At 56.7% G+C, this 13,719-nt stretch overlaps 1 protein-coding gene and 1 long non-coding RNA gene across 3 annotated transcripts in view; one reads left to right on the top strand and one right to left on the bottom strand.

Moving 5' to 3' along the window:
* The window catches only part of Dnah17 (dynein, axonemal, heavy chain 17), a 118,255-nt gene that overhangs the window by 48,422 nt on the left and 56,114 nt on the right, over positions 1 to 13,719 (bottom strand). For both annotated transcript variants that reach the window (XM_005407377.1, XM_013506036.1), the window contains exons 36-48: positions 12,931 to 13,087; positions 11,866 to 11,970; positions 8,442 to 8,599; positions 7,941 to 8,079; positions 7,612 to 7,839; positions 7,057 to 7,194; positions 5,826 to 5,958; positions 4,701 to 4,828; positions 4,191 to 4,339; positions 2,342 to 2,624; positions 2,074 to 2,247; positions 1,669 to 1,876; positions 1,063 to 1,228 (exon numbers count right to left, since the gene is read on the bottom strand). In XM_005407377.1, the coding sequence (XP_005407434.1) occupies positions 1,063 to 1,228; positions 1,669 to 1,876; positions 2,074 to 2,247; positions 2,342 to 2,624; positions 4,191 to 4,339; positions 4,701 to 4,828; positions 5,826 to 5,958; positions 7,057 to 7,194; positions 7,612 to 7,839; positions 7,941 to 8,079; positions 8,442 to 8,599; positions 11,866 to 11,970; positions 12,931 to 13,087 (2,166 nt within the window). The remainder of the gene's footprint in view (positions 1 to 1,062; positions 1,229 to 1,668; positions 1,877 to 2,073; positions 2,248 to 2,341; positions 2,625 to 4,190; positions 4,340 to 4,700; positions 4,829 to 5,825; positions 5,959 to 7,056; positions 7,195 to 7,611; positions 7,840 to 7,940; positions 8,080 to 8,441; positions 8,600 to 11,865; positions 11,971 to 12,930; positions 13,088 to 13,719) is intronic.
* LOC106146945 lies at positions 8,913 to 10,133 on the top strand. The gene is made up of 2 exons (XR_001231596.1): positions 8,913 to 9,310; positions 9,742 to 10,133. It is a non-coding gene; the product is annotated as an uncharacterized LOC106146945 (long non-coding RNA).

The raw sequence follows: 13,719 nt of genomic DNA, 5'->3' as shown, positions 1-13,719 counted from the left end.
TGTCTTTTTGAGACAAAGTCTCGCCATGCAGTTCAGGCTATCCTTGAGCTCACTTTGTATACCAGGCTGGTCTCAAACTCACAAGGATCCTCCCGCCTCAGCTTCCCGAGTGCTCGGATTACAGGCGCGTGCCACCACGCCCGGCCTGTTATATTTGTGTGTGCTGTTTCTTGTTAACAAAATTCCTTAACTCTGATGTAGATCGCAGTTATCAACTTTTGGCCTTCCAGCTTTTGCTTTTGGAAGTTTGGTCTGAGAACCCTCACCGCGAGGGGGATTTCTTCCATGAGTCCCGCGCTCAGCCCTCCTGGTCTGCGGGTCAGACGCGTCCGGGTTGGCGTTTCCTTCTCGTCTTTTGGTTCCCTCGTTCTCCATCGCACTTTCTCCTACAGCCTTTCCCTAACCCTTCCCCACACACCACTGGGGTGCGTCCTCCTCTTCACCGCGGGGCCGCCCGCAGCTGCTGTGGCTGGAGATCAGGCACCAGAGGGCGCTTTTCAGGGAGACAGGTACAAATGTCCAGGCCAATTTTACTGGAGCGCTTTTCTGAGCCTGAGGGGCCACCTTGAGGCTGTTCGAGGGAGGCTTCCCCTGGGGGTATCTGTGAGGAACTGGGCTCCCCCACAGGTGTCCCTTTGTGCTGTTCTCAATGTAGGGACACCTTCAGGGGACCTGTCTGTGCCTCTTCCTGGGGGCTCTTGGCCAAGGCCATTGATGTTTGAGCAATGGGCCATGGGATGGGACGACACCTTGCTACAACTTCTCCAGGGGGCCTGACCCTGGCCCCGCACCAGCCATCTTGTGGCCCCGCCCCCCTCGGTGCCACCTCTCCAGGCTCCCTGGCCCCGCCCACAGGCCCTAGCCCAACCTCCCTAGTTCTCTGGCCCCGCCCCATGCGGCCCCACCCCCACCCTGCATAGTGCTCTGGCCGCACCTGTGGAACCCGGTGGCTCCCCTCTACAGCACCTAAGACCCGTCCAGGCCCGCCTCCCCAGTCCTGCCCAAGTGCTGACCCAAGCCCCGAGGTCTGGCCCATGGCCCCACCCCTGCAGCTCGCCTCACCAGTGCCCGTGGTCCATGTGCTGTCGGATGAGGGTGTGTGGGGCCACCGTCCCATACTTGTCCACCTCAGGCATGTTCATGTCGTCGATGAAGTAGATCAGCTTCTTGGTGCCCGGTGGGCCGTAGTTCCGCCCAGATTTCTTCTCCAGTGGCTTCTCAAGCACCCCTGAGAGAACACAGGGTCAGCTGCTGCCCAGTTCTGAGCTGGTCCTGCTAGGAGGCACCAGGTTCTAGGAGCTGCGCTCCCTCCCTCCATTCCCCGGGAAAGGAAGTCAGGGGTCCAGGCCTCAGGTGCACTGAATGCCTTCCCCTGCTGGGGCCCCTCAAGGGGCACGAGGGTTGTGGGGTGGGGGGGGGGGAGGAAGGACAGGCAGGGGTCCACCCTGCTCTGGAGTGAGCAGGTGATCAGAGGCGACTGCAGCGGGAAGCTCACGGCTGTCCACCTCCTATGGGTGTGAGATGCTCCCAGTGGACCTGTCACCCACCACCACTGTACGCTGGGTGCTACTCAGGTGCGCCCCTAGGGGCACGGTCAGTGATTACAGGGAATAGGGGCGGTGGGCCCCAGTGAGAAGGACAGAGTGCTGAGCGCAGGGCAAGGCTCACCCTGCAGCATGGCAGAGGTGGTGTAGAAGTTGAAGGGCACAGCCTGCACCAGGTAGTCGTCCGTGCCCAGGCTCTCCAGCTTGTCTCCCATCAGCACGGACTTGCCGGAGCCCGCATTCCCCACGAGCATCACTGGCCACGACTTCCCCATGAGCAGGTCCATGAAGTAGCGGATGCGAGTGGTCTCCATGGTGTGGACCAAAGAGGCCTGGGGTAGAGGCAGAACGGGTGGACTGTCAGACAACCCACCCACTAGACTGACTTGCAGATCACAGTGGTTCCCGAATCCCATGCGTTGCTGAACCGGTCTTATTGATGGACACAGTCTGCACTGGACATGCCGCCTGAGTGCCACGGGGCAGGACACTGAGCCCTGCTCTTGGCCACCGCTTTGGGCACAGTTACCTGTAGAGGAACATCAGGATCCAGCTCAAAGTGGGGCACTTTATCCGTCCACGGCAGAAACTTCTTAGAGTCAGGATCGATGTAGTAGTCAAAAATTGTTCCCTGGGAGGGGAACTTGATGGTTTTAAATTCATTGATCCACCATCTGCTGAACTCAACTCGATAATCTATAAGCTGTTAAAATACAAAAGCAGAAAAGTGTCCAGCTGAGTGAGACGGATGTTGGGGGACTACGTTTGGGGTGGCCAGTCCCTTTGGCCGCCCCCACCTGGTCCTGGAACATGGCACCACCAAAGGCCCAGAAGCAGGCGAACACGAAGTAGAGCTCATAGAGCTCCTTGGGGGAGTCCGGTGGTGTGTTCTTCTCCGTGAGCAGGCACTCCAGCAGGTAGAGGATCATCTGGATGATGGTGATCTCAGGCACTGGTGTGATTCTCTTGAAGCCAAAGCGCAGCTTGTCCAGGCAGGTGGGCAGGTACTTGTCAAACAGGATGGTCAGGTTGGCCTTCTCGGACTGCACCTTGCGCCTCTCAATCCAACTGCTCACAACCCTGGGAAGGACGGTGGCTGCTGCTGTGGGTCCAATTGATTCAGCCCTCCCCTCTTAAGTGCCTCTCAACCCTTCATCCCTTCTGGTGCTGGCAGGGGCTGAATGTGACTCAGGCTGGCTGCTCCTGTATGGCAGTGAGCTCCAACAAGAGGACCATCAGGTCCAGCTGAGGATGCTGGGGCAGTGGGGTCTGGGCTTTCTCTGGGTTGGTAGCTGTGGGGACACTGTATGCGCAGGCCTGGGAGCCGTTCTTGCTGCCACCTAGAAAGCATCTGCCCCTCAATGAAGGACTGAGGGATGGGAGCAGAGGAGAAAGTTCTCATGACATCATCCAGCGGGAAGAAGAGAAAGGAGAGGAAGGAAGAGAAGAGGAATAGGGGTATCTCATTACATCATTTTGACTTCTGGATCCAGCCATGCCTTAAGCACCCCTTAGTGACTTGGGCTGGCCTATACACATCTGCTTTAGTTAGTTTGAGCTGCGTTTGTCATTTTCAGTGGGAAAGTCTAAAGCAACCCAACACAGGATCCTTGCGGACCCTCAGAGACTGCCTGGTACACAATCACACCCACCACAGCAGTGAGAGATAAGGATGCCACTGAAGCCTACCGCCTGGGTTTCAATGGGCTGAATCAGCCTGAGGCAAGTTACCCAGCAGGTCTGGGTCCTGGCTTCTCATCTGTAAACAGGGGTGATGTAAACATTACCCCATTCAAAAGAATTGCACAGCTGGTCTTTTTAAGGGAGCCCAATCCAACGGTAAGTGCCAAATAAGTGTCTGCTAAAAGCATAAATAGCTTGGGCTCCCTCGAGGGTCAGTGAGCTCAGCGAGTGCGTCATTTCCAGGATGCCTGAGGCGTAAGCAGGAAGCTCAGGTTACCAAACACAGCAAGGCTGCCTTCCCCGTAGTCCTGACCCGCGCCTCTCGGAGAGGTGAGTACACTCCTGTTCTTGATGCCCTGAGTCTTCCTGTCCTATGGAGCTGGAAAGCTTTGCAGAGTCCAAGTCTCCCAGCAAAGCACATGCCCTGTGCTGGTGCAGAGAACACCTGCGCTCCCAATCACACAGGGAGCAGTGTGCAGATCCACACAGAGGCTGCTGCTTCTCCTGCTGATTTGAGGGTGTTTGTCTTTTTTTTTTTTTTTAGTGCTGCAAATTGAACCTAGGGTCTTCATTTCACACCCCCAGCCCTAAATTTTTTGTTAAATTTTAAGACAGGGTGTCACTAAGTTACTAGGTTGCATTGGCTGGGCTCAAACTTATGATCCTCCTGCTTCAGCTTCCCCAAGTACTGCGATTATAGGCATGCACCACGGGGCCCAGTTTATGTCATCTTTTTAGTGCTGCCTTGGTGGGTGTTATTTACTGTGTGCTATGTGCATGCTGGCTTCCGCTTGCAGCACAACCGCGAGAGACTCATATACATGAGCTCAGGTCCACCCTCCCAGGCACTCCTTGCCTGGCCCCACAAGCAGCTGGGACAATTTGGCTGTGGGGGACTAGGACCCAGCCACGCCTTCCTGTCCCTCTGCCAGGTAAGAATGGGACTGCCCAGGCCCTACTCACGGGTTCCAGCCTAGATCTGCTGGATTGATGTAGAGGATGCCAGCTCTGGAGACAGTGGCCGGAGTCGCTGTCCTCAGGTGGCTGATCTCGAACACTAGCCTCATGGTTCGATTTAAGGGGATGCGCTCATTGCTGGCCAGGGTGAGGACCTAGGGGACAGCAAGTCCACAGGAGGCAGCAGTAGGCACACACCATCCCAACAGAGTCCCAGACCCAGGAGAAGCTGCTGGGGAGGCCTGGCCCAGCTTCCGTACACTTAGTGTCTCTCAGCTATCCTGGCCTCTGGGTCCCCTCTACCCTGAACCAGTGCCAGGACCACGCAGGCAGGTCTAGACCTGCGCACCATCCAGCGCCATATGACAGCCCTCCCTTCCCTAGCAGGTCATTTGTGCTGGCTCTGTCCTCCCCAAAGTGTGGCCTGTGGGAAGCCCTAGGATCCTGGCCCCCACAGCCCTGGCTCCCCCTGACAGTGTCTCTGGGGGTCAGTGTGGAGCCCAGGAGTTTGCATACTTTGTTGTCATCCATGACAGTGTTGAGAGACTCGATCCACATGGGGTCAATGTCCCCGTCCAGCACAATCCACTTGGGGCCGTCGTGAGTGATGTTGGCCAGGTCCCGCATGATAGTGGAGAAGAGGCCTGTGAGGAGCCGGCCAGCATCACAGGTGGCCGCCTCAGAAGAGCGCGGCACACCAGGCGCTCTGAGATTTGCACGGCTGCCCAGACAAACCCGACCCTAGCCTTGCCTGCTTTCTTATAGGTGGCCTGTCCCCTAGAGGGACAGCAGAGGCCCTCGGACAGGTGGTGACAGGCTCATTTCCCTCCCTTCTGCCTTGGTGGTCACGGCCACCTCCTTTGTGTTCTGCGTGTCCCGCTCTGCCCTGTCTCCCCTGACGCCGTGTCCCTCCCCTCTCTGTCCCTCTCCTGTGGCTCCAGTCTGTCTCAGTTCTTCCAGGAGGCTCCACAACCCACACAGAGCATCACCCATGCTCGGCACTCCACTCTGCATTCATTCATTCCCGCTTTCATTCATTCATTCACTCACTCAAGGGGCAGCTGAGCATTCTCCATGGGTCAGGAATGGAGTGGAGGGGGGCTTGGGGTACAAAGCCCAGGACCAGCAACGCCCCATCACCCCTCTAGATCTTGAGTCCCAGTGGGCGAGAAGTTAGATACAGGAAAGTCCAAGGGGCTGCAGCTTTGGAAGGGCCTGTGTGGCACGCGGCAGGTCCCCAGTCAGGGCCACACCCTGCCCCTTCCTCCAGTCGGTCCTTGATCCCGGCCTCCTCCCTCCCCAGTTCATAAGCACAAACCTGATCCGCCACTTCTGGAGAAGGGGACTCCTTTCCCAGAGCCCCACCCCAGGGGCTCCTTCCCGCCCCAGGGCGTCCGGCCCCTCCCCTGGGCCCACAGGTCTCAGGATCCCTTCCGAAGGCTCCTCCCTTCCTTCTCTGCCTGGGGGCGTCCTTTGAGCATCGCCATCTTTAGGTGCTAGTGTGCACATGCGTGTTCCCCTGCCTGGGCCGAACCTGCCCCGGGCCCTCTCCAGGGAGCTGGGCAGAGTCTTGGGTGAAGTCAGTGCCCTGAGCACGGCACTGCCCCGGGGCTCTCTCCACTCTCTAGCCCTGCTCCTTACCGTCTTTCCATTCCCTGGTTGCCGGGTTGATGATCCCAAAGAGTTCATCACAGGTGACGGCCTTGGGGTCCAGGTCCACTGCCACTGGCTTCCTCTTCAGGTTCTGGTAGGTCTTGTTGAGGGACTTGAGGACCTGGCAAGGGTGGAGGCTGTTCACGTGTGATTCGACATCCCAGGGCTGTGCTCTGTCTGTTCGGGGTGGCCCTGCTTCCCCCAGCTATGGCCGAGGCCAAGATGGCTGGCAGATCAGAAGTGGATTGTTCACTCTGCAGCCAGAGTGCTCAGGAGATGCCGGGATCCAGAAATACCCATATTTGTTTCTTCCTTGTAATACAAGTTGTGCAAGCTCATTGAAACAAACAAACAAACAAACAAACAAATAACTCAATGTAAGAGCCAGGTGTAGTGGGGGACACCTATAATACCAGTACACTGGGAGGCTGAGGCAGGAGGACCAAATATTAGAGCCCAGCCTGGGCAATTTAGTGACTTAGTGAGACCTTGTCTCAAAATAAAACAAAATTCATTATGGGGATGTAGCTCAATAGGAAAGCCCTGGGTTCAAGTTCCCAGTACTGCAAAACAAACAAAAAACCAAAATAAAAGAAAAAAGGATGAGGAAAGAAAACTACCCATAATTCCTCTCCCCAAGAAAATGAGTTTTAAGGATGTTTGAGGATATTCTGAGTGGGCCTGTGCTCATGCTGCTTTTTAGAAAACAGGCCCACAGTTTCTGCCTTTCGAAGTCCCTTGCTGTGAGGTCCCTGCATGTTCTTGTTTTGTTTTGTTTTTTCTGGTACCGGGAATCAAACTCATGATCTTGCGCTTGCCAGGCAGGCACTGTGCCGCTGAACTAAATCCCCAGCCCCACCCCTGCATGTTCTTAATCTCTGGAAACCATTTTCAACAGCACAGTTGTTGACATGCTGGGCATCCTGCTGAAGACCTGGCTGGCTTAGAATTTCCACTCTTACAGATGTCCGTGATACCACTGTCACCCTCTGCTTTTCGCCATGGCCCAGTGAATGGCAGGGGACAGGAGTTGCACTGCAGGGCAGTAGCTGACTGGTGTCCAGGGGGACAGGAAACGAGAGAACATGCAGGAGGCTCTGCAGTGGGACCAGCGCCCGCCCGTGTGTGCTCCTCTCCTGCGTCCCACTCTGGACACCCTTCCGGCTGGGTCCGCAGTGTGCAACTGTGCTAGCTCCCTGCGGGTGAGGACGGGACGCACCTGGGACTTGCCGCTGCCTGCGTTCCCAATGACGAACACAGAGTGCCGGACCTGCAGCAGCTCCTCGAGCTGCACGACCTTCAGCACAAAACTGTCCTCCGCCTGCAGCTTGAGCTCCACGATACTCTGCTTGATGATCTGAGGATGTGGGCAAGGTGGGGGCGCAAAGACAGGACCATCTTTTGTGGCGGGAGGGGGCTTCCGGCATCGTGAAGGTGATGACACAAGATGAGGCACATCCAGCGAGGACCTGCCTGCTGCCTGCGAGCTCTGCTACCAATGCTTCCTGAGCCCACACTGCCGGGAGCCCCTCTCCAGCTCCCAAGTGACTCCAGTGCTGAGAGCGTGCAGCCTGGCTGAGAGGCAGCCGGTGGCCCCTGAGGGCCTGACCGTGCGGCCCTCTCAGGCTGGTGGAGTTGACCACCAACCCCAACGTTGCCCTTGCCAGGTAGCCAGTGATCCAGCGCACGTGGGAGAAAGGGTCCTAGGTGGGAAAGGGTCCGCAGCTGGGCAGGAGTCACAGGATGGGTACGGGGTCCAGTGGTAGCTACCTACTTTCTCAAAATTCAAGTCTCGCTTTCGAGGCACGTCCAGAGCTGGAAACAGGTCCCCGATAAGGCCCATAAACACAGGCAGGTCATCGGTCACGATCTTGGGGATGTTGAAGTCCCTTAGCGCCCTCATGAGCACCTGGTCTTCGGCCCTGGTAGGGTCCCCCCTCTTGAGGGAGCCGGCCACCACCAGCACGGACTTGATGGCCCGCAAGCCCCAGTCGTAATGATCCTGTGGGGCGTGGGTGGACGTGAATGCCCTTGGCCCTGAGACCTGTGGACCCCCCACCTTCCCGCTGCTGGCTCTGAGCTGCAGGAGCCAGTGAGCCGCACCTGCTTGGAGAGCAGCTCTTTGCACAGGGTGTAGAGTGTGATGAACTTCCTGGCCAGCAGGCGGGCTTCCAGGAAGCCCTCGGCCACCAGCATGATCTCGCAGATCAGCTCGAAGTCGGGGACCACCATGGCACAGGGCCTGGGGAGATCATGGCTGGCTGTGGGCTTCCCCTCACCCGCCCCACCTGCCCCTCTTTACCTGGACAGCACCTGTGCCCTGCCAGGTGGCCCACAGTGCCAGGCCCACCTTCTGGGGGTGTGGAGCTGGGTTTCAGCTGCCACCGCCCCAGCACACCTGTCCCTCCACGCCACCCGCTCAGCGCCACACTCTCCTCTCCTTCAGTCCTTGTAGGAGGAGCAGGCTTTGTCCCTCATGGGCACAGGAGGCCCTCAGCTCCTAGCCGCCCTGCCTCCATCTCAGAAGCTGGTCTGTGGTTCCTCCCCGCACCCCGCCTCCAGGGTCAGGGTGCTGTGCGGCCGCCCGAGTCCCCGGCTGTGCACCTGAACAGGGCCTTGAGGTTCTCAGGCAGCTCTGTGCGCCCTGCATAGCCCGGGTTCATGGTGATGAAGATCCCCACGGTGGGGATGAGGCCGATCATCTCGCCCAGGAAGTTAAACACCTTCTTCTTGGCTCGAATCGCATCTTGGACACACTTCACCTGAATATGGTGCACAGACATGGATGCACAGACACGTGGACATGGAGACACAGACACACAGACACGGATATGCCCAACTCCCATGTCACGTCCAGCGTGTGCTGGCCCTGAGTCTCTGTGACCCCTCAGGGTACCGCAGTCCTCCCCTTCCTCTCCTTGGGCCCTGCCAACACCCAGCCTGTCCCCCACTTGTGGGAATTTGTTATCTGTGAGTTTGTCTGCTCCCAACCATAGGGGATGTGATCTGAGATGGGCTTTTGTCTCAGCGGAACTTTGGAGCTGCCCCTCATCCTTGTCCTTGTCCTTGTCCTTGTCCTTGTCTTTGTGAGTAGTATTACACCTCCCAGCTCCTTCCTGCCATTTTCTTCCCTGGAAATGGTCCCTCAGAGGTGAGTTAGCAGCCATCTCTGTGTCAGAGAGTTCTGAGAACACCTGCTCCTCAGAGGTTCAATCCAGAACTGGGAATTTTGCTGTCATTTCCTGTAGAAATCTGCAGGAGATAGCTGCAAATCTCTGAATCACCACTTGGGAGCGCCCAACGCCCATGGTTGAAACCTCTCTCAGCTCCTTGCCTGGGTCTGGTCGGGCTTCCCTGGGCTGGCAACAGGCGGGGACGGGTGGGTGGGGACACCTCCCCCCCCCGCACCAGTTTCACTATCCTCTGCTCCGTGTTTGCACCCACAAACATCCAGTGCCTCCAACAGGCTCCACGTAAGTGTTCTGGGGTTTGCTCGCTGACTCTGTGGTGGGACAGGAGCTGCGGGGTGCGGAGCTGGGAGAGTCCCAGGCCAGGGGCCAGTCCCGCACAGAGGTCGGGAGTTGGCTGCCTGTGTTTCCACCTCCAGCCGCAGGTGGGCCTATTCAGCCTGAGGGGGAGAGCGGAGGGTGCTAGAGTCACGGCACAGAGACTGCCATGGGGACAAACTCCTGGGCACTCACACTGTCACTGATTCAAAGAGTGGTTTGTGTTTTCTTCTGGGGCAGTCAGGGGCTTAAAACTGTTTCCCCTCCCCTCCCCTCTCTTCCCCTCCCCTTCCTTTTCCCTTCTCCCTTCCTTCCTTCCTTCCTTCCTTCTCTTTCTTTCATTTTTCTTTCTCCTTCCTCTCCTCTCTCCCGCCCCCTTTCTTTCTTTCTACTTCCAGAATCTCCACTGTCCTGCGCCTGGGATCGGCTTGGACTCCAGCGGTCTCAGATGACAGGAGCCATCTAACCTTGGGAACAGAACCGCCCCTCGGGTCGTGAGGATTCCTCCAGAGCTAGGAAGCCGGGACTGAGACGGTGACGGCCCAGCCCCCAGCTGACCCTCAGAGCTGGCCTCCTGCCCTCGCCCGCCTCAGCCCCTTCCGGAGCGAGCCCCCACCAGCGGCTGCAGTTGGACTCCTTTCCTGTTTTCTCTCAATCTCCTTTCTTAAGGGCCGGCCTGATCTTCGCCAGCTCCCCCACCATTTTCTCTTACTTTCTAATCAAATCCTTTTCCTGCAAAGATGTGCTTTAGTTTCCATTTCCATTATCACTAAAAGCCCAGGCCTGTGAACCGGTGACCGCCCTCGCAAGTCTGTGTCACCACCCATTTTACAGAGCGGGGCAGGGAGGTGAGAGGACTTGGGGCGTCACCTCGAGGGCCGGGGTCAGGAGCAGCCCCGGCCATTCTGAGTCTTATTACTGTGGGGTGGGGGTGGGGGTCTCGGGGCCCTCGACCTGGCTTCCTTCTCCTTTTAGAATCTCACAGTTGGTCCCTGAACCAGAGGCTGGCCTCAGTTTACTGCAGAGGTCCCAGTGGTTCTCAAGTCTAGCAGGCATGAGGATGCCCAGGCTCTTGTTTAAGATGCAGAAATGCTCATCCAAACACAGAGGCGGGACCCGCACAGGCGAGGGTGACAGCAGTTGGGGAGGCTGATGGAGGGCTCGCTGTCTTCTGAGGACCCCACTCCTGCCTTCCTCAGACTGTCCTCTGCCCTCCTGTGTTCTGCCAGGGTTGTCCTCAAAATACACGGATACATTCCCCACCCCAACCCCGCTAGTCTTTCAGCACCTTTATCTAATTGAGGAACTCCTACGCACCCTGCAGCACCCAACTCCACTGATGCCTGCAGCAGGTCTTATTTCTATAAGACTTATATTGAATTGTTTGGCCTAAACCTGGCTCCATATATCTTATAAGTTTGGCTTAATAGGTTCTCTCTGCATAAGTACGTAAAGTACCTTAACTTGACATATAAGCACACTGCAACCTACGCTTTTTTTTCCTTTTTTTTTTTTTTTTTTTTTGAGCTAGGGTCTTGCTAGCTATATAGTTTTTTTGTGGTGCTAGGCAATTACTCTGCCACTGGAATACAAATTTGACACAGAGTCTCACTAAATTGTTCAGGCTGGCCTCCAAATTGAGATTCTTCTGCCTCAGCCTCCTGAGTACCTGGGTGTGCACCACTTTGCTTGGCTCCTCTGTGTGCTTTTCTTGTTACATAATTTACTGATCCTCAACAAGCTCGTGAAGATTCAGGGGACAATATCCCCACTTTGCAGTTCCTCAGAGGGACTGAGAAACTGCCCCAGGCCTCACAGCTGGTGTGACACCAAGGACGCAGAGACTAATCCAGGCCTGTCCAATCCAAGAGCCAGCCCTCCCAAGCCTGGCCTCTGGTGCTCAGGTCCGACTGGGGGCGGGAGGCAGGACAGGGGCTGTAGGAGGTGAGTGCCACGGTGGGACAGGAGCTAGCTATATAGGTATATAGCTATATAGGGTCTCTCTAGCTATATATAGGCTAGCTTTGAATTTGTAGTGATCCTCCTGCCTCAGCCTCCCAAATGCTGGGATTACAGGTGTGTACTACCATTTCCCAGCCAATCACAAACAGCCAACTACTTAAATAAGACAGACACCAGCTGTAGCCAATCCGATGTCCCTACCTCATGCTGGGGATGCCACTTCCTTTTCTCTGCTCTTGTGGGGGGCTGGAGCATTCTGGACTGTTTTTGGTCTAGGCTACTGCTTGGCTTTAGAACCACAAATAAAGCTAATTAAGATCTGCAATTTGATCTGTTTTAATTTTCTCTTTTCACACCTCAGGAGGAAGTACTATTCCCTCATCTGTGTTTGGTTACACAGGTGCTGCCGAATCTGACTCACAGGGCTTGCTCTCCGTATGCTGAGTGGACGGACGGTTTGGAGGACAGGCAGCGGCTCACTGCCCCCTCCCCGATGTCAGGAGCTGCCTGTGCAGCGCAGCTGGTCACCCGGCCGGAGCAGAGGCTCTGGCAGGCCCTACCTGCACAGCGATCACGGACAGCACCTCCACGGAGATCCGGTTGAACTCGTCAAAGCAGCCCCAGGCCCCAGTCTGCGCCAGGCCCTTGTAGATATTTCCGCAGGACTGCAAAGGGCGGGATGGTGGACAGCGGTCAGGGGACCGGGCGGCCCCGCGCCCTGCACGTCTCTGTCTGTCTTCCATGGCTCCCAGGTGGGGTAAAGGTCAGGTTTGAGGACAGCGAGGGGCTTGGGGAACTGGCAGACAGGACCTGGGGGTCCCAGCAGGACTGAGTGCCAGGGACAGTGCCCTTCCGGGGATCCCACTGTCCCAGATCTCGCAGGGGGCTCCGGGTGTGTGCCCTAACCCAGAGGCTCAGACAAGTGCATCCAGACAAATCCCACCCTTGAGCTTTTCCTGCACGTGTGGGGAGGGTGTCCCTCAGAGGCAGGGGCGGAAGGCTTTTTTCTGTGTCTGTGTCACTCTGGCTCCAGCTCCTTATCCAGATGATTCTCCAGCACTTACCTGCGAGTTCCAAGTGGATTAAATCCCTTCCAGGGGCATTGACTTCAGATTCCACTTGTCTGGAACCCGGGACACTGGTATAGACGGTTTGACCTTGACAGTCACTAAGGGCTATGGGCCTCGTCCTCAGCCCCGGAGGACGCCCTCTCAGACACAGATGGGGAGGGGACTCCTGTGGGCCAGGATCCTGAACTTGAAGACCATCCCTGACTTCCCCATTCTGTGTGCCTGGACCACTGGGTCCCCTTCTCCCATTGGCCCTGTCAGCACTGACGAGGTCCTGGTCCTGCAGTCCCTGTGGCAGAGGGGATGCCTCCCTGCCCCTGCTTTTCCCAGGGCCCCACCCTGAGCTGGAAGATCTCGAACTCAGGACTTCGGACTCTCACCCCGGGGCAATCTTGCCTCCAGGATCAGGGGTGGGACATGTGGGCTGGGGTGTCTTCATACAGGCCACAGCAGGGGCAGCGGCAGCACACGGGGGTCCTCAGGTCCCCTGGGGCCTCCTCCCAGGCTCTCCTGGGACAGAGCTCTTACGTCCTTGGCAGGGCCATGGCCGTGTACCTTGTAGTCCATCTGTTCAGAGCAGTTGAAGACGTACACCATAGTGCCCAGGGCTCTACCCAGGTCCTTGGTCGTTTCTGTCTTGCCAGTGCCAGCAGGGCCCGCGGGGGCTCCGCCCATGATCAAGTGGAGGGACTGGGTCAACGTGATGTAGCACCTGCCAGGGAGCCCTGATCACTTTGGGTCCCACGACACCCACCCGTCTGCCTCCATTTCCTGTGGTTTCGCTTAATGGAGGAAGTATGATGCCTGCCCAGCCTTGGGGAGGGAGGGAGATGGCAGGAAAGACCCTGGCCATGATCAAGGGACAAACACCATGGTAGGGTGAGTACGTGGGGGCCTGGCCTGCCTGTAGCTGAGGGAAGAGGGTACCACTGCCAAGACATGTATCCTTGGCTAAGTGTGGTGGTACATGCCTGTAATCCCAGGTACTCAGGAGGATGGGGCAGGAGGATCTCTTTGAGCCCGAGGCCAGCCTGGGCTACATGTTGAGTTCAAGTCCAACCTGAACTACATAGCAAGACTCTGTCTCAAAAAAAAAAAAAAAAAACAACCAAAAAAACCAAAAACCAAAAAACAACTTTCTTAACAATAACCTACATGTGCAAGAATTACTTGGTCGCTTCTGATCTGAGCCTTTTTTTGTTTGTTTTTGTGGTGCTAGGCAATTACTCTACCACTGGAATACACCCTCATCCCATTTTATTTTATTTTGACACAGAGTCTCACTAAATTGCTCAGGCTGGCCTCCAAATTGAGATCCTTCTGCCTCAGCCTCCTGAGACCTGG

This window comes from Chinchilla lanigera, unplaced genomic scaffold (assembly GCF_000276665.1).
Source record: "Chinchilla lanigera isolate Chin_1 unplaced genomic scaffold, ChiLan1.0 scaffold00105, whole genome shotgun sequence".
NCBI classification, from domain to species: domain Eukaryota; kingdom Metazoa; phylum Chordata; class Mammalia; order Rodentia; family Chinchillidae; genus Chinchilla; species Chinchilla lanigera.
Note: the sequence above shows the minus strand (reverse complement) of the source record. Positions and strands in the feature narration are given on the sequence as shown.